The sequence below is a fragment of the Erigeron canadensis genome, chromosome 1, assembly GCF_010389155.1.
Source record: "Erigeron canadensis isolate Cc75 chromosome 1, C_canadensis_v1, whole genome shotgun sequence".
NCBI lineage: Eukaryota > Viridiplantae > Streptophyta > Magnoliopsida > Asterales > Asteraceae > Erigeron > Erigeron canadensis.
Window position 1 is genome coordinate 39,953,761 of NC_057761.1, and position 20,618 is coordinate 39,974,378.

A 20,618-nucleotide genomic window follows, 5' to 3' on the forward strand; every position below is an offset into this window, starting at 1 on the left:
ATTCATATAATTTTCATGTGTTTGACCCATGAAGAAGCCCATTTATCATATAAAAAATTTATATAGTACTTACGAAAAATCAAAGAAATATTAATTGAAATCTAATTTCTATGTGTTTGACCCATGAGAAAGCTCATTTAACACATTATTTATTCAAAATATTATAAAACAAATACCCCTTTATTTAAATTTTAAGTTTCAATATTTATGGTGTGTTTGATTTGTACTGAATGGAACCATTCAATGTTGAATGATGATTCGGTCAGCATCCTTGATATTTGTTTTCCATATCTGAATGGTATAATGATGCTGAATGAAAAATAAATAATACTTAATGGTTCATCTTTATAATACATCCCAAACCATTCGGCACCCACATTTGTCTTTAATGCCCTTCTTCACATCCCCTTTTCCCCTTCTAAACAATCTAACGCCTCTTGCATGATTTTTTTTTTTAAAAAAAAACCTCCAACAAAGTCTGTTAATAATTCTCGTATTGTTTTAAAAGAATTCTACGATAAACATTAATGATTTTTGTATTCTTTTTATTTCTCTTGTAATATCATAATATAGAATATAATTATAATTATAATATAGATATATAAATATATATTGTTACTGGTGGAAAGTAATTATGTGTTTAATATCTTTACTTTTTATTTATTTATTTATTGCAGATTGCTACTGGTTTTATGTAAATTATCATGTTGAATCTTATGATGCTTGTATATTGTCTTTGAAGTTGTATTATATATGTTATTCTATTAAAGGGTAATACAAGAGTGTTCATTCAAAACCTTTATCAAATAATACTTTATCATTCAAAATTATATTTATTCAGAATTATTAAATCATTCAGTATTTTAAATTATTTAGCACTAAATTATTCTAATTTATTAAGTACAATCTTATTTTCCCATAATGTTTCTTCTATCTATTCTATGTTTACCTAAAATAACTATAATATTTTTTTCTTCCTCCTCAAAACTCAACCACTCAGTTTTTTTTTTCTATCATTCATAAATCATTTTATACCTTTAATTCATTCAAAATATTTTATTTCAAAAACCGTACAGCGATAAATTATAAAAATTATATGGGTGTTCTTAAAATATCATGCTCTTTCATTAGAGAGGTCATTCGATATACTTTCAACGAATATTTAAATCCGAGAGCGGAACCCGTATGGCTAAGGGGGAGCCCGTCTGGTAGATCACCCTATCACCGCCACTGCCGCCACCACCATTACATCACTATCCCGTCATCACCTTCATCACCATCGCAAAGCACGGGTACAATTCTCTCGTTTATTCAAAAAAGTGAAGATTATGCATTTGAAAGCCCATCAATGAAAGGCCTACCCGGGAACAGCAACATGTTGAGTTCGGCCCATCTACTCTTAGGTCGCGTTTGGTTCACAGAATCTGATGGAATTTGATGGAATTGGAATTGAATTTCATTCCTTAGTGCGTTTGGTTGCACAAAGAAGAGGGAATCTCATTCCATAGAAATGTAAACATTCCATCATTTGATGGAATCTCCATTCCTTGGGGATGGAGGAAGGAATTTCATTCCTTCCATCCCTTGAATTTTCAAAAAATCAAAAACATTCCGTCAAATTCCATTCCTTCAAATTCCAATTCCTTTGAAAGATTCCATTCCTTCCCAAAACATTCTGTGATCCAAACGCGCCCTTACGATTTCCCTTGCCGGTCCATTCCTCATCCAGACAATCTTGCTTATATTTTATGTGATGCAGATAATCTAAAGTTGAAATATCTCTCAAGTTAGAATTATGATCGAGAATAACAAAATAATGGGTCCGTTATTTTTTTTGTTGGCGGATTCTTAAACATGTTTGAAGTCTTTTAATTGGTTCTAACTTAACAACTTTCGAATTTTAACTTCAGGATCCCAATCCTAGATTTTGTGACATTTTCATTTGAGAGAGTTTTTCTTAAAAAGAGAGCGTAGCATATATCTATTGTATCAAGGATTCAAGTGTAAGTTGATACTCGTACGATTCTAGGAAATACAGGATAATATGTTATGTCTATGAGTCTATCACAAGAAAATAACTTGACATTTACTCCATACCAAAGTGAAGTCATATAGCTCACAGATTGTGATCCTAAATTTGAGCAAAATGCAATTCAGCTTTTCCTTCTGAACAAAAACTTGAAGGAATTCCCTTGTGAAAATAAGTATCTAATCTATATCATAAAGTTTATGATTCAAGATGTTCAAACATTATCACTTCACACAAAAAACTATTATCTATATCTGTAAAAACAAGTCAAATTTACACAATATTACCAAATTCAGGATGCTCAAGCATTTTTCATCACAAACTACCTCCTAAGACATGCACTCCACACAACTAAAAAAGAGATTTCACAGTTTGTGATCATAAGTTCATGTAGAATTGGTTATATACTATTCTAGTGTCATCAACTGAACATTGGAGTTAACCAATTGAGCAGCAGCACGAGCAGCTACTGATGCACGATCTGCAGCAGCCATTGCAGCCCGGGCTCTCTCTAAGACATCGAGTGACTCTGATGAAACCGGCTTTCCCTGTTGACTTTCTGCTGATGATTTTAGGGCTTTAGTAGGACTCATGGTTGCAGTAGTCTTGGGAGGTTGAAGGGGCTGGACGGGTCCCTGTGGGCTGCCAATTGATGGTGGGTGATGTGCAGCTTTGGGAGATTCTTTATGACTCACTGGGATTTGTGCACTAACAGTTGATATTTGCTTTGGTCCATTCTACAAGTTACCAAACCAACCGTTATGGAACAAACGTAAGACCCACATTCTTCTTCTATTAGTATTTTGTAGTTTTATTTATCGAGTTTGATACACGCGTATTCCTGAAAACAATGTTCTATTTTATCCCCAAGTAAAATATCTTTTGGGTCAATACACCATATCTCATATTTATAACTATTCATCACCTTTTATCCTTGGTTTAATGTCACATCAACAAAGCCATAATTTCGACTCATGAGCTCAGGATTGAGTCGCTGTGGGGCTACATTTAATCTAGAATAGTAGAATGGGTGAAATAAAGGAATGGTAAAAAAAAGGAACACATGTCAAAGGGGTCTAAAATCACACAAAACTGTTCTTTTTAATGCATAAAACAATTCCTTAAAACATCTAATACAAAGATAGCATTATTTTTTAGAGAGTTTTCCAACTTTTGTAACCATATTCGACACAGCCACTGATAAATAAAAATTTATTAAGATTTGGACAGATGGTGGTTCAGACCAACCCAGCCTAAACCAAAAAATTAGCAGCATTGACCCGTTTATCCCCTCCCAAGTTTCCATCGCTGAGATTTGCTTTTGATGGCAGAAAGACGTATATTTGACCACAAAATGCATCTCTTTAAACCATCCGGAAATGGTGGATAACATATGTAAAGTGAAACATGATTACAATCAAATAGATTAAAAAAGCTGAAAGTACCAGAAGATCCTCGGGCATTTTCTTGAATTCAGCTTCAGTTTTAGAAGAATCCCAAAAAACATTGTATTCATGTGCAATTTCTTTCAACGTATTTAGCTTCATCTCACCAGAGGGAGCATAGACAGAAAGTTTCTCAATTATCTGAAGCACACACAAAAAAAATGAATATAAAAATAAAATCATATTAGTTATATAGGATGAAAATAACTTTTGTACATATATAATTAAAAACTCGAGTTTATAGATTAACTGTACGGTTGACGCCAGTATCAGGGCGAGCCTCAGAGGCAGCTGATATGAATTCCTTTCCATACTTTGTGCCAAACAAATTTCGAACAGTTAACAAATCAGGTAAATCCGAGCATCTGGGAGCAGCAAAGATTATGCTTGCGACGGCCTCTTTTAACTCCAATGGACATTCTCTGTTTTCGTAAATCAAAAATGTGTAATTAGCACATACATACAAATATACACAAGAAAAGACACACATACAGTCATATAACAAAAAAATACGTTATAGTAATGACCAATTACAGTTATGATAATTTCCAAATGGCCATACCTCTGGCTTTCGATAATAGGAACTCGTGCAAGAACGAACTCACAAAACATCTCCAAGACCTCATATGCAGCCCATATGTTTTGTTCTCTTATAATATGCTCTACCTAAAACAATCGAAAATCATATTTCTTACAACAAAATTTATAAAGCAAAAACTTGAGCAACTAAACCGCATAAACCTTAAATGCCTCACTCGTATCCTTGCAATAGGCTCTTGCCCAGATTGAAGAAACTGAGCGATTTCCTTGCGCATTTGCTTCAACTGCGTATCTCTCTTATTTTGAAGCAACTTAATCCGTGAAATCGCCAATGTTAGGCTTGTTTTACTATAGTAACACCCAAAATTAACACTATCCTCAAAATGAAGGGAGAAAACTCCAAATATAACAGCTTGAATTTATTTAAATTTTGTCAAAATGGCCGTTTACCCGACTATGTTACTTAAAGTGTCCCATATCATTGCATTCTTGTTTATATTTAGATCCGTATAACTCTATATCAATTGTAAACAGGTACATAGATAAGGTTTTTCTTGTTCACATTTAACTACTAGTCCACAAACTCTACCAATTGTGTACATCAACAATAAAATCTTTACACTTAAAAGTCAAAGTCAAACTATAACACCAAATAGGCCAAAACTTTATTCAGATCAGAAAAAAAAGTAAGTAACTCCCAATGCCGTCTTCCACGGGTTTTGGGTCCCAATACCGTCTTAGACGGTGTATGGGGGAGGTTGAGATTTAGACAGCCTTACCCTTACCAAAGGTAGAGAGGCTGCTTCCATGTTCTACCATAGGTAGAAAAGGCCCTCCACGGGTTTTTATTCAGATCACACACACAATATTATTTGAAACAAAAAGTCCAAAACTTTTAGCTTTAATTTTTGTGGGTATGTACGAAACAAGAAATTGAAGCTAAAATAAAACCAGGAATTCATGTAATATGATAATAAAGAACTTAAATTGCAAGAATCTTGAAATTTTTGAGAGCTAAAATTTACCATTTTGGGCCAATTAGGCCTCTATTGAAGATTTGGTTCAAGATCGACATCGATGGCGGCGAATGTACGGTGGCTCCGGAGGTGGTGGGTGGCGAAAGTGTTGCAGATCTTAAGCAAACAGGATGGTAGTTCAGCTCCGTTTTGATAGTTTGTCTGTTTGGTTTATTTTGGATGTATGTTTGGATTTTTTACATAACTGATACCTTAACTATATGACTTACTAATTCAGTACTTAGAGTTGTAGTTTGTACATACTTGGTTCTTGGATTGTGCTCGGTTAAAATACTCGAATGTTAAAAGATTGGTTTTAACTTTTGGGGATAGATTCTGTGACTAACAAGGCTAAGCTTTTCTTGCTTAGTCTGAAAATGATGTTGGACAGTTTGGTCAAGTGTGCATTCGTATCACTAAAACCCGTACTTGGGTATGGTATGACTAAGATTTGTCGTCATGATGTTATGTCCAATGATCTATCGTGTTGACCGTTTGTTGATAATGAAGCAAAAATCTTTTTATGTGATGAATTTATATTGTCGGACATTATTTTATAATGCTGATTTTTTTTTATCGTATATGGATTTTATACTCTGACCCTTTTATAGATACGTACTACAAAAAAGTTATGAATTATGAAGTTTACATTAAAAAAATGAAACTTATTTGACCATGTATAATCAAGGTATAGATAATTGAGTAAATTACACTTTTCGTCCCTGAAGTTGGCACGTTTTTCACTTTTCGTCCCTTAAGGAAAAAAATTACAATTTTGACCTTAAAGTTGGCAGATTTTTTCAATCACCGTCCCTCGCCAAACGTCGTTAAGTTTCAGCCGTTAAGTCGGACACGTGCAACACACGTGAGGGACTGAAACTGCAAAAAATGACAAGTTCAGGGACGAAAACTGAAATTTACTTTTCTGTTTTCATCGTCTTCATCTTCTCCGGCTGACTTTCACCCGAAAACTTAAAATGTTGATATCTCACTCGTTTTTTTGAATTAGACCACGAAACCACCACCAAACTTTTCAAAATTAATTTTCGCACAAATCCTAACCAAAAAATTTCAGATTCAACATTTGCCGGAAAACTCAAAATACCCATAACATGAATTTTGAACAATATTTTTGTACGACTTAGCTTGTTCCAAGAATGCAATATTTCTGTTTTCACAAATAAGTCCATGTTGGATTAAGTGTACGTGCTCCTCACTAAGACACTAATGGTGTGCCTCATTTATTATTCCATAAGCTCTGCACAAAAAAAAAGTACAAAATGAAGAAAGACCTTCATGTGGGTTCGGTTTTTGTCAATGAGGTAAAGATACAAGATCGAAAAATTAGAAATATATATAAAGAGGAAGCAAAGAGGAACGAAAGGACCAGGCGGCCTGACAAGCCCCTACAATTCAAATATTTCATATAAAAAATTATGATCATCGTCACCTGATTCTTAGTTTATGTAATAGAAGTTTAAAGCAATTTACAATTTGTCATTTGGTTGATTACAACTCTTGTTCTATATTTTGTATAGAAACTTTAAATTCGTTGTTCGTGAAATCCTTACGTCGAAATCTCATTCTGAAAGTTGTTACAAGTTTATTATTGATTCATCTAGTATTGTGTTAAGTTTCATAGCGATTCGTTACCTTTCATTTTTGGCGATTTAGTTAGATGTTAGTTTCATCGTAAGGTTTTCGATATAGTTTACTGGTCAATCGTTAAGGTTATTAAGTTGTTACAATAGTTAGATTAGTAGATTGAGGTACAAAGAATTCGGGTGTGACAACCGATTCATTGGATCTCGTTTCGGTTATAGGATTCGTGCGGAAATTAATTTTGAAAAGTTTGGTGGTGGTTTCGTGGTCTAATTCGAAGAAACGAGTGAGATATCGGCATTTTAAGTTTTCCGGCGAATTTTCCGATGAAAGTCAGCCGGAAAAGATGAAGATGATGACAACAGAAAAGTAAATTTCAGTTTTCGTCCCTAAACTTGTCATTTTTTGCAGTTTCAGTCCCTCACGTGTGTTGCACGTGTCCGACTTAACGGATGAAACTTAACAACGTGTGGCGATGGACGATGATTGAAAAAATCTGCCAACTTTAAGGCCAAAATTGTAATTTTTTCACTTAAGGGACGAAAAGTGAAAAACGTGCTAACTTCAAAGACGAAAAGTGTAATTTACTCTAGATAATTAGATACATATATCTTATGCATGAAAAATTTGCAACTTGGAGCATCCAAGAAAAATTTGATGCTTACATGAAGAAAGTTGACATTTACATTTATCAATTTACTTCTTATACCAAGATGTCAGATTAAGAATACAAATTCTACAACTTCCCTCGAACCATATTTTGTGGTGTAAACAAGAATGTTACATCTGTATTACGTACATCTTTAACTAAAAAACTGCGGTTTGCACGGAAATGAAGAGAAATACAATAAATTCATGTGAAGACACTTAACACCAGATAAATTCCATGAGTTTTATATAAGAATGTTACATGTTGACAAACACGCATATTACAACAAATATAGCCAAAAAATGGTAACAAAAAGAATAAAGAATCCGGTCTAGTGTGTCAATTCAGAGCAACTTGAACAGAATTTCTTTAGTCTGGACAACTGCTACAAGCCGCTATCTAACAGCGCAATGAGAATCAAGCCACGTGGTAATGTCGTTAAGTACCTCAAAAATTCTCTCATCAGATTCACCTTCAAGAATGCAATGATAACTTCCATCATAAAGCTTCAAAGTTTTATCCTGGCTAGCAGCCTTTTCATACAGAAACTTGCTGATACTTGGATCCGTTACTCTGTCTGCGGCTCCATGAAGGATCAATAATGGTGATGAAACCTGCAAGTTTTTCAAGAAAGATAATATCATTAGCAGACAAGAAGCCTGAAAGAAACACACAAACACAGCCAAAGAAAGAAGCGGACCATTTCAACTTGTGATTCGAGTTCGTTTGTGGCATTTAGAAGTTCAACAGCAGTCTTTAATCTTGTCTGATCAGAGTAGCTTATGACATTGTAATCTGCCTGAAATTGTGATGATCAAATGATATTTTAGACCGTTATAGAAAAAGATATTTTAGACATTTGACCAAAACTCAGATGCTTGAAAAACTATAGATGTCATGATTGAATTATTTTGCATAGTAAAAGGACTTGCCAATTTTCTTTTCTGTGCATCCCTAAAAGCGAGCTCGCCTAGATCTTTTGTTGGTACAAGCTTTGCTTTTGGCATAAGTCTTGACAAAAAGATTAAAACCTTCTGTAATGGTTCTGGCGGCTTCATTTCCTCAGAAATCTAGAAGAAAATTGCAGGGCCAAACATTATTAGTTGACACTTGACATCCCATTAGAAAACTTCACTGAAATTAAGTTATGTATGGGAAGGGCAAATTAGTTATGTAATCAATATCAAAGGAGAGGGTTTTACTTTGCACATTGGCGCCACAAGAACTACACCATCCCATTCTCGTTTTTCTTTAAGATGAACTTTAAGTGCAACCGCACCTCCCATGGATTGGCCAAGTAGAAACCGAGGCATCCCTCTGACTTCAGGTCTACCTGTAAAAAAGTCAAACTAAACAGGGTCAAACCTTCTAATTTTCTCATTCAAAGTTCAAAAGAATCTGTACATTCTATCTTTTTCACGGTCAAACCTAAAAACTTTACATGGACTTCATGTGCTAACAAGTTTATATATCTAAGGAAAAACTAACTTATATATCACATTGTATAGATGAAAATAACTTGTTTGAACATTAAAAGTCAAACCTGAACAAATAGAGCAGAAAGACCCATACGGCCATACCTTTGATTTTTGTGTATTGCTCAATTACATTGTCAACTATATCATTGAAGTTCGGAACGTAGCCATGCAACCCTTCAGAGAGACCAAAACCAGGATGATCAATGGCATACACACCATAACCCGCCGCAGCAATTCTCTTAGCAATGCCTGAAATTTAGTACTATATTTAAACACCATAATTTGATCAATCTTAGAATGTAGATGCCAAGGTATGGCCACAAACCTTCAAAGAAAAAGGTGCAAGTATCGCCGTATCCATGGACAAAACATACAGCGGCTTTTATACGGACTCCAGGCCTTGGAAGCCAACTTTTACAGAAAATTTCTTGACCCTTTGAGTTCATCTCAAACCACTACAATTTACAAAAAATATATATATATATATTTCATAGGAGGAATCAGCTTAATGACAATCATTTTGTAGATTGCATTTATATAAGATTTGGAGAAAAGGAAAACAAGTTTTGAATGGAACATCAGTGCATATAACTAACTACAGTTGATGACAATAAAAAGTCTGAAGAAAAATACATGTAGAAATTCAGATTAATGTTGACCAGAAGAACATGCTAATAGTGCCAAAAGGCTCACTTAGGTTTAGAACAAAAACAAAATAACTTGAAACCCACATAATGTATATATGTTAAACTGACCAAAACTATAGATTTAATAGCCACACAACCTTATGTCCACATAGCTAAATAGATACGAGTATATGCAAGCCATATTTGCATGTAGAAATGCATATTTATTACAGTGTTATATCACTTGGTCTTCAAATACTTCATCAATCTGTATCCCAATAGATAGATAGAAGCAACTTATAACTAACATTCAAACAAACCGATACCAGCATACTTCCTTGAACACATTTTGTATGTTCAAACTACTAAAAAGTTCTAAAAATCAACCTTCACTTTATATTTCTCTTTTTTTTTTTTTTTAGAAAATTTCGACTACCCCAATCCGACCACCTTGGACCGATCAAACTCACTTAACGGCCTGCTCAGCTGGTGGTCTAGCCAACTAATCCAACTTGGTGAAAATTTTCTAGCTCCACAGTGAAGTACTTTCTAAATGCACTTTATTCTGAGAACCTACCAACTAAGCTACAAAAAGGCCCATATTTTTCTTGTGTACAAAGATAACAACTTTAATGTCTACAATTCATCTATACATACATACACACACACATATATATTATATAGATTTAAATCAGTAATAAAAATAATAAAAAAATTATCACCTCTTCGGTCCTGATATCTGTAGGAGCCATCTACACATCATTCAACAAACTTACAATTAGTCCAAATTCACCACAACAAAAAATATGATAATAACTAAATAAATAAAGGGTCTCAAAAGATGACAAAAAAAAAAAGTCAAACCTTAAAAAGAACATGGTCAAGTTGTTCTTGAACTTGAGAAAAAGCCAAACGAACTCTCCTACGAGAAGGTGCTTGATCAAGATTCTGTGAAGCAATAGCATTCATTTGATCACTTACTCCTTGTATATCTTTTTTCTTTCCCATTTTTATTATTATTTTTTTCAAATGATCTGTTGGGAGGGGTTGTTTTGGCCGGAAAGTTGAAGTGGGTTGCCGCCGGAGTATCTGGTGTGACGGTGGCCGGAAAGTAGAGATCAGAGAATGAGGCATGATGATGATGGTTGAAGTTGAAAGAAGAAATAAAAAAGTTGACTAGTGGGGGCAGAACAAGATGAAGAAAAAGGCATATCGTTAATGGTGGAATTGGTTTGAGATTTCCAGGTGTATTTATATATAAACTTTTTTCTTTCTTTCTTTCTATATGTGTGTATAATATATACATTAATTTACATATAATAAACGTGATCGTGATTGTCATATTCTTCTATGTTTTAGCGTAGACTATCTTTTTTCCTACTTTTGTATTAATGAAAGTCTTAAAAAACTGTGAACACAATATTGTTCGCTAAAATGGCATAGTCATTAGTCAGTTCCACGTCTTGATATATTTTAAAAGTACTTAACTTCTAATTAAGATTTAGATATAGTTATAAATATGTTAATTAAGTTACTCATATCTGACTTAAATACTTTTTACTTAAAATTATTTGATAAAAAAAAGTAAATGGATGGAAACACTATAGTCCTACCTCATCAATACTAGGAGTATATTGTTAAAAATTTTAGATGATTGATTACCTGAGATTGAATTATAGTTTTAGACGCTATTGTTAACACATGTCATGAAACAAATATGAAATTTCATGTGAAAAAGATTTTTAAAAAATTCTTCTTTCAAGGAAAGCTTTTAAAACTGTGAAAACGATGAATGTAAAAATATTACTTACTGGTTATAAACTATTTTTATAATTATGTATGATTGAATTATGAAGATAATGTATTTGGTGGTTTTTTAATAAAATGTTGTACACTTTAATCATAGATTTAGTCAAATACTTTTGCTGACCGATTTGTTTTTGCATTCTAGTAAGAATCAAAAAGATCAATAAAAATGATTCAACTTTTGGATTGCTTTTGCGTTTACGTTACTTTCAGAAATTTATTTGCGCATTTCTTTTTGGCATATGAATTCATTTAACGTGTAGAAAACCAACTCTTGACAAACTTTGTATTATGAATAATCATGTGGTTATGAAATGGAAAGTGATATTGCTACAACACATTTTAACCATCTACAACAAATCCTGCATAATACAGTTGTACACTGCATAATATAATTTGTACTTTTGTTGTAAAAATGGTTAAATTTTATTGTATAAATATCACTCTTCTTCTAAAATAGATAGTCTAAAATATAAATTCCATCTAATTCCCCTTCAATATATGATATGACGCAAAAATTTCTTTTACACGGTTTGACACAACTCTACAATATTACATACATCAAGTATTTTCGGTGTTAAAATGATTATAGTATTTGATTATTTTCTTTGATAGTGCTCCACCGGCCGGAAAGTGGAAATGTACAAATATTGGTCCATGATGTCCCATTCAAGTATTCAACTGTCAACCATTGAAAACGTACATAAAAGTCATGGTCGGAAGTCGGAACAACATATAAGTTGTACAATTTATTACATAAAAAGAAATGTGCTCGAAGCATGACTACTTATAAAATTTGAAGTTTGCTACTGTAGTAGTAATAGTAGCTCACCCTTCGATGTAATTGTCGAGTTTACATACAGGGAGTCATAGAACGACATTGTTTTGTTAAACTAGAAGGGTAGTGATCTAGTGGTAGACTCGTAGTGGAGAAACATCCAAAGGCCCTTCAGAATTTTTAATTGTAATTAGTAATTATTTAGTATTTGAGAGTAAAAATATTTTATATGGGTGCTGATTTTTACACGGATCATTTTGATCCATACAACAAATTTGAATATGAAAGTACCAAGCTACCCTCGGTTGTGTTTGCCAACGTTTTCTATTTAGTACTTCAAGTATACCATGTCTAGACCATCCTCATCTTCCTTTTTCTTTTTGGATTCTTTCACGAAAATGTTTAACATATATACAGATATTATATATATACACAGAGTATATATATATATACTAGAGTGTTGCCCGCGCGTTGCAGCAGCGACGGTCTATAACGCTTTAGATACCGTAAGGGTTTATAGCGTTCAGTTTACTTTCATGAGATGCGTCAATGCAGGATCTAACCGTATATATCATTCTAAAAATAAGTCGCGGATTAGGTGCAAAAAATAATGAAGTGCAAACACTAATCATGAAAAATAACCATTTACAATTGTAGGGGAAGAGACCAAGGTAATTAAAAAAATAAATAGTCAAAGATTAAAATTTAATACGAATATACAAAGGACATAATTGGTTTGTAATTTCGTGAGTTATAAATTTTTTCTTATCCGTAGCAATACCTTCAACAATAATTTTAGAGTTAATGGTGATTTTATAACAATAGGGGTTTTAGGTAATTGTAGAGTTTTTTTTATTAAGGTTAATCTCGGAATTTCATGGATAAGGTGTGTAGAGGTAGTTTAAATGTAGGGAGGTGATCCCTACACAACACAATTTTGCCATACACAACAATACATGCATCAGACAGTTGTACAGTACAACCTTTTAATGCATATATTGTTGTGTATGGTAAAATTATGTTATGTATGGATCATTTCCCTTAAATGTATATTAGGTAATTCAAAGATAAAGAGTTGAATAAGAAATGAGGTAGTTTGTTTATATAGATAGTATAGATATATATATATATAGAGAGAGATAAAATAGGTATAACAATAAACCTCTTCTTTCTTTCATAATCAACATAGATTTATCAAGACATTATATCAATTCACATAGTTTTTTCGACAAAACAACGACTAAAGCCCTGAATTCCGTGATTACTTAGTATCAAGTCTGTGTAAAAGTATTATAGGAATTACATTAAAGTTTATGTAAAAGTATAAAAAACTTCCGTATGAATATCACCATGTACGATGTACCCCTCAAAAAATTGGAAAACAAAATATATAGAAGTACATTCTGTGTTAAAAAAAATAAATTTAATCCCCATGTAAATTATGTTCAAGTTCCTCTGTTAAATGGTAAAAACTTGGTGCAACTATGTGAGACAAAAAAAAAAATGCATCGGCTTGTGCCTAAAGAAGTTCATCCTTACGACTTTCGGCGCTATTGCAAAATATGTTGCCATCCAATAATTATTCAGCTCGTAAAATGCAGAAACTAAAGTTAACTTAAATTTTTTTTGAAAAAACATAAACAAAACAAAACAAAACATCGTTTTGTTAACACAAGGTCATGTTAATATATTGTGACGTTATGTTTTGATAGGTGTAAATATCTGAATTAAGGAAAATGATTGATCCTCCTAAACATTAGCCTAAAGATACTCTTAAGACTTTATGAATGTGACAAGTGAATTCCACTTAATCTCTTTTCTAATCTCCCCTTTAAAATTCCACATGTTACCATCCAATTAATTAAGAAGATTTTTAGGCTAATGAATTAAGAACATTAATCATTCCTTCGAATTAAATCTTCAATACTTATTAAAAAAAAAAAAGTAGATTAGGTAATTGTTATTATAAGATTATGATCTATCACAAAAGAAAAAATATTGAAGTTTTATGTTGAACCAAAAAGTTTTATTTCATTTATGATTGGTTACTTTCTAAGGAACATAAAGATTGTTTGACAGACTTAACAAATATAAATGTGGGGTATTCTTATTTATTTTTTTTCCTTACCCTTTCTCATTCCTATCTTATATATACCTAGCACCACTTTATACTATTTTATAAAAGGAATAGCTCTCATATTAAAAGTTACATGGGTAAAAATGTTTAAAATACTCTTAATTATTATATTAACTATCAAACTTTATCTTTTGAAATACCTCCATTAACCCGTTACATCAATTACTTTTACATCAATTATTTAAAGCACTCGACGCCGCCTCTACCACCAATAGTCGTCCCCCACCACCACACCATCACCACAAACATTACCGCATCGCGCGGGTATCATACTAGTTTTATTTAAAGATTATCGATGGTTCATTTACACAAACAACGATGATAAACCTAACCAAAAACAAAAACTATTTCATGAAAGTGGATTAATGATTGGACCATCATGTTGTTGAAGTATTAATTCACACTTGTTTGTTAATTAGCTTGCTTATTGCTGTGAAACTGGCGGTTATAGACAATTTCGGATCGTGGTTAATCATCAACCATCGTAAACAAATTAAAAGAAGTAAGTAGTAATACATACTGTTTTATATGAATTATGAGTCCCAACACTGTCTACGATGGTGTATAAGTGAGATTAAGATGTAGATAACCTTACTCTTACCCAAAGTAAAGAAGCTATCTCCAGGTCCCAACCATCGTTAATTTTTAACCGCCGTGCCTATGCTGCTATGCATGCGTGCTACTATTGCGGTGTCCGAAAAATATATAACTATCTTTTAAACAACAAATACATAACTTTTGTTTTTGAAGGGTGAATTTCGCTGAAAACTTCGTGTCGCGATTCGACAGCGAGCTGCTATGCATGTGTGCTACTATTGCGGTGCCCCAAAAATATATAACTATCTTTTAAACAACAAATACATAACTTTTTTTTTTTAAATGTGAACTTCGCTGAAAACTTCGTGTCGGGATTCAACATCGAGAGGTCTAACATACGTTGTCTTAACCGGGTCCGCGCTAGAGAGCTCCCTCGAAGTAGAAATGCCTATTTCAAATACCCAATGAAGGAAAGTTAGTAAGCAATGAATATATGTACCAAAAATCATTATAGATGCTAAAGAGACAAAATTAAGAATTTTGAAAATCTATCATTCATTCTTATTGTTAGCATGAAAATCTGTTACGGAAGTTAACTACTTAAAAGCACATTTGTTCAGAAAAAGTATTTCACTATTTTATTTTGGCTTCGAGGTGTGGCTTTGAAGGTTGACTCCAAATTTTGGACATCCTCTTTTTTGTAAGTGATCAAAAAATTTTATATTGCAATATCATACTAACTAATTAACCCGGGTTTAACCCGGGTATATCAATCAAAGTTTTATAAAATCACATTTTTGTCACCGAAGTTGCGATAGTCTAAGAGCACTTATCTCCTCAAAATAGTATATCTTATAAATTATAATTAGTTTATTAACTCGCATAATATGTGAATAATTAAAAATATGTTATGATAAAATTATTTAGACGATGAAACTTATAAGACAATGTATAATTTATTAGAGTTTTTTTCTAAAAAAATTAAAAAATATATATCTCCAAACCTGCAAAAAAGCTAGGGTCTTGCTAATATTTTTTCAGAAAAATCTTTATTTATAAAATAACAAAAACAAAAATGCAATAGATTTTAAGAATAAGAGTGTTAATGACATTATAAGTAAATTAAAAAGAACAAACTTAATATTAAGAAATAATTTGGATGTGACAAATAAGCAATATTTATGGAATGATGATGTTACAACAATCCTCTTTTATTTAATATAAAGATTTATCATGTGACGGCATGCTCCAATATCATAATTAGAGTCAAATAACAAGACTTGCTAATATACACAGCATTTGCATATAACCATTTCATATAATACATACACAAATCACAACCTCTACATTTATATATACCAAACCATCACTTTCAAAATTGCGAAAATTATCCAAAATTTCCCACCAAAACGCATATTTGAAGAAAAATTCATCTCACTATTACAATCATGTAACACTTTAAATCACATTAAACAAGTCCAATCTCAAATAATCACAAATGGGCTTCACCACAATCATTATATCACACCAAAACTCGTGTTAGCATGTTCTAAAATCAACAACATTGTTTATGCACGTCAAGTGTTTGACAAAATGCCCGACCCAAATTCCGCTCCTTGGAACGCCATGTTTAAAGGGTATATCGATAACCATATGTGCATTGATGTTTTGACTTTGTTTGGGTATATGGTGCGTATGAATGTGAAGCCTACTTACTTTACTATACCTATGGTTTTGAAATCTTGTGTGAAGTTATCGGCTTTGAAAGACGGGGAGAAAGTACATTGCTTTGTCGTTAAAGTTGGGTTTTTATCGAACCCTTTTGTCGGGACGACATTGATTGATATGTATTGTAGTGGGGGTAATGTTGGTTATGGGTATAAGGTTTTTGGTGAAATCGGTTTGAAGAATGTGGTTACTTGGACGTCGATGATTCGTGGGTATATTTTGTTTGGGGATGTAAGTTGTGCGCGAAAGATGTTTGATTTAGCACCTGAGCGTGATCTTGTGATGTGGAATACGATGGTTACTGGATATATAGAATGTGGTGATATGGATGGAGCTAGGAAGTTGTTTGATGTGATGCCTAATAAGGATTTGATGTCATGGAATACTTTATTGAACGGGTATGCGAATAATAAGGATATGGAAGGATGCGAGAAGTTGTTTAAGGAAATGTCCGTGAGAAATTTCTTTTCTTGGAATGCATTGATTAATGGGTATGCTCATAATAATCGGTTTATTGAAGTTATTGGTACGTTTAAAATGATGCTAAATGATCCTGATGTGCAGCCTAACGATGCAACTTTTGCGAGTGTATTGTCTGCTTGCTCGAAGCTAGGAATGCTTGAATTGGGTAAGTGGGTCCATGCATATGCTGTAAACATTGGGTATAAACAAAATACTTATGTTCAGAATGGTTTAATTGACATGTATGCAAAATGTGGTGCGATTACAAAGGCAATGGATGTCTTTACGGAAATGAATGAAAAAGATTTGATTTCTTGGAACACAATTATAAACGCGTTAGCAATGCATGGTAATGGGTCAGATGCATTGAGACTTTTTCATGAAATGAAGAGCGCCAAACAGAAACCAGACGCCATCACATTTATAGGTGTCATTTGTGCTTGTTCTCATATGGGATTAGTGAAAGATGGATTGAAGTATTTTAACTCCATGGTAGATGGATACTTAATTACGCCTAAGATCGAGCATTATGGTTGTATAGTTGATTTATTATCTCGAGCTGGTTTAGTAGAAGAAGCGGTCGAGTTTGTTGAGAAAATGCCCATGAAACCAGATAATGTCATTTGGACTAACTTATTAGGGGCATCAAGAATATACAAAAAAGTCAAGATAGCTGAATTGTGTCTTCAAAGACTGATTGAACTTGAACCAGAGAACCCGTCTAATTATGTCATGTTGTCAAATATATACGGTGATGCTAAAAGACCGGATGATTTTGCTCGTTCAAAAGTTGCAATGAGGAATACTGGGGCTAAAAAGTTGCCGGGATGCAGCTCCATTGAGGTGGATGATGCTGTGGTTGAGTTCTATGCTTTTGATGAGAGGCATTCAAAGACAGAAGCTATTTATTCTGCATTAAGAAGCCTACTGAAAGTGTCAAAAGATTTTGGGTATGTTCAAGAACTAATACATTAGGAAGTCTATGTCTTTCATTCCCCTAAAGCTTGTAATAGGGTCAATTTCTAGCTTTAATAGTTGTTAAATTATTCTTGATTTAAATAACATAAGTTTTGAACAGTAAATTTGACATGTTTCATTAGAGAACAAATGGCCAAACGGGTGTTCCCACTCTTATTTCTTCGGTTAATGGCTGCAACCCAAAATCTTAGAGACAGATTTTATGTGCTTTCTTTCACATATCATCATCTTTCTGGTTCTTGTTGTATATTTTAAATTTAAGTTGATTCTGTAGCTGTTTTGCAGTGATGTGAGGCTCAAGGTTGCTTACTAATGTGGCTTTTCTGTATGTTGACACAGCAATCGTCAATCTCTACATCCTGTACGTTTGGTTTCTACATCCTGTCCATTTGGTTTCTTTTGGATTGTTAATTAGCTTCTTTTTTTTTTTTTACTGTTTACTGTCGAGTCTTGTTAATCAAATTTATCATCATCTCCCAGCGCTATTCTCTATCTTGTTATTTATATTCACCATCTCATAATCTTTATCAATATTTAATACGGTTTACCCCTGTGTAGAAGTTTTTGATAGGTCTAGAGTATCTGAAACATGCAATTGTCTGCTCACTAATCTATATATTTATCAATGGTGGTCTTTCCTTCAACTATTTTCAGTTGATAAAAAGGTTAGCGCTTCTAAATGTTCGGTTAGTTGCTTAGTTATGGATCTTGAAGTTCAGTTTGGAACAAGGTGTTGCAATTTTATCGATGCAGTGAGTTTCAGGAGGTTAACATCTTTGGATAACAGTGTTGTTACGAGTCTAGGATGTGTGTTTGACACTTTGCTGCCCATTATTACTAAGCAAAGTAAAGTTATGACTACTCGTCACATGGAAGCAAATCGGTACCTATATCTTCAGATTACTCAAGCACTTAAATTAGAATTAGAATGTATGTTTAATGTTTGGCCACATAAAGAAATAAAATAGTCATATAATAAAATATGAAAAACTGTATAAAACTTTCATTTGAAAAAAAGTCAGAGTTGCATGATTTGGCCCGGTCAGGCCAACAAAATCACACAGCGCGGTCCAGTTTGATTTACTTTGAAACCAGGGTTGCCGGGTTGGCTTGTAATTAGCCTGAAAACCGTGCCAATCTGGATCGTAAACAGCACTGGTATATTCAAAAGTGTCGTACATATTTAATACTTCAATATATACAATGAAATAATGTCAAAAACCAAAAAAGGGAATACACAATGAAGTCTCTCGGATTCCTGTTTTTAGAGCTAAAGGTATTTTTATTTGAAAGCTTCCTTTCCAAATAAAACGAAAGCTTGAGTTGAATTTAAACTTCTTTCTGTAGGGTCCTTTTTTTTTTTATTGCATTGTACAAGTGTTGATATTATATCTGTTTCCGTTTAGTTAGGTTTCCTTTAAAGTTTTAAATCTAGATTTCTTCATCCATACGACCTTCTCCTACCTTTTTTGACGAGGTGATCCAATGTATGTTGATTTTATAGATCCGCTTTTTTCTTAAGAGGTGCTATACATCGCTATTGGTCGGTTGTGAGGTTTAAAGTCCTTGCAGTATCATTCTAAGATAGGTAAAATTTCTCATTTTAGATGCTAAACTTATATTACGTGAAATTTATAGATGGCGTTGCCCTGGGGGAGAAATGAATCAGCAGCATTTGAGGTGTTTTGGAGCAGCCAAGGTTGCAGTATGCAAACTTATTTCATGAACATTATGGCAGAAATTCTTCTATGGATGAAGATGATGAATCAGCAGCATTTGAGGTGTTTTGGAGCAGCCAAGGTTCGCCTTTTGATCATGCGATACATGAAATATTGTGGGTAGCTTAAGGCTAGAAAGGAGTTAAACTAGCCTAATCAAAACTATCCCTATCAGTATAATCCGCATTTTTGTGATCATAAAGGCTATGATTTATTGCAGAAATCTCTGTGGTTTAGTTCCAGCAAATTTAGAGGTGGTTTGTTTCGGCCCTTTTCATAATTATAAGACCTTCATCATGTCCGTATTTGAGCTTATGGCTTATGCAGTCCTGTACCCACATCTTATTTGTTTTTCTCAACGTTTTCAGTTATCTTACCTTTATAAACTTTTAAACTATTTTTCTAAAGCTCTTTAAGTACTGAATAAGCTATTTTTGAAAATAAAATATAGGAAAGAAATATACGCTCTATAAATAAGCTTACAGAAACACCAGCATTAAGCTCTTTGGTATGTAAATAAGGACCAGGTGTTCCATTTTTGTCCTCAATAGAGGTCGCAAGGATGCTATATGTTCTGGTTATTGTTAGTATGGAAGTTCACTGAAACAGGTGCTAATGGAGACACCTTAAAGATCCAGGTAGACTTTTGAGCAGAAGTTGAAGGAAAAATCAGAGGATGATTAGGTAATTTGTGTTTGAATTGGGTCGAAAATGTTGCAGCTTCATTGACGAGTCTTGTAAATGTCGTATGGGCTCTCATTTAAGATGACGGACTGGCCGGGTTCTTTTTGAGATGATATTCTACACTATACAGAGAAACACATAATTAGTTCGAGTATTTGAGATTTATTTCATGTCTGTGCGTATTCTCTTTTTTAGCCACTATTAACGTGGCCAAAATCTCTCTAAGTTTGCAAGTTGGTAACATGCCTTAGTTTTTAGTATATGGGATTTATTTCATGTCTATGCGTACTCTCTTTTAACCACCATCAAAGTGGCCTGAATCTTTTTATGTTTGCACATAGATAAAAATTTCGGCGGTGATAAAAAATGGATGGAAATCGTCAGGTGGATATCCTGATCGGGTCA

General features: G+C 33.3%; 3 protein-coding genes across 4 annotated transcripts; 1 reads left to right on the forward strand and 2 right to left on the reverse strand.

Moving 5' to 3' along the window:
• Positions 1-2,257: 2,257 nt before the first annotated feature.
• On the reverse strand, positions 2,258-5,198 carry LOC122578620 (IST1-like protein). Its single transcript, XM_043750619.1, has 6 exons — positions 5,040-5,198; positions 4,230-4,362; positions 4,037-4,140; positions 3,725-3,896; positions 3,475-3,615; positions 2,258-2,766 (listed from the first exon to the last, which is right to left on the reverse strand). The coding sequence occupies exons 1-6, from the start codon at positions 5,087-5,089 to the stop codon at positions 2,437-2,439; spliced, it is 930 nt and encodes a 309-aa protein (XP_043606554.1). The 5' UTR covers positions 5,090-5,198; the 3' UTR covers positions 2,258-2,436.
• A 2,267-nt stretch (positions 5,199-7,465) lies between these two features.
• On the reverse strand, positions 7,466-10,638 carry LOC122610540 (caffeoylshikimate esterase). Its single transcript, XM_043783521.1, has 8 exons — positions 10,250-10,638; positions 10,108-10,137; positions 9,085-9,214; positions 8,862-9,008; positions 8,484-8,614; positions 8,214-8,351; positions 7,982-8,080; positions 7,466-7,895 (listed from the first exon to the last, which is right to left on the reverse strand). The coding sequence occupies exons 1-8, from the start codon at positions 10,517-10,519 to the stop codon at positions 7,677-7,679; spliced, it is 1,164 nt and encodes a 387-aa protein (XP_043639456.1). The 5' UTR covers positions 10,520-10,638; the 3' UTR covers positions 7,466-7,676.
• Positions 10,639-16,170: 5,532 nt separating this feature from the next.
• LOC122584792 (pentatricopeptide repeat-containing protein At3g29230) lies at positions 16,171-19,539 on the forward strand. Of its 2 annotated transcripts, XM_043756851.1 has the most exons (3): positions 16,171-17,783; positions 18,097-18,172; positions 19,450-19,539. In XM_043756851.1, exons 1-2 carry the CDS (start codon positions 16,237-16,239, stop codon positions 18,122-18,124), a joined length of 1,575 nt encoding a protein of 524 aa, XP_043612786.1. In that variant the 5' UTR covers positions 16,171-16,236; the 3' UTR covers positions 18,125-18,172; positions 19,450-19,539. The 2 variants fall into 2 exon arrangements, with proteins under 2 accessions (XP_043612786.1, XP_043612787.1); XM_043756852.1 differs by lacking the exon at positions 19,450-19,539 and having other exon boundaries at positions 18,086-18,466.
• The last annotated feature ends 1,079 nt before the right edge of the window (positions 19,540-20,618 follow it).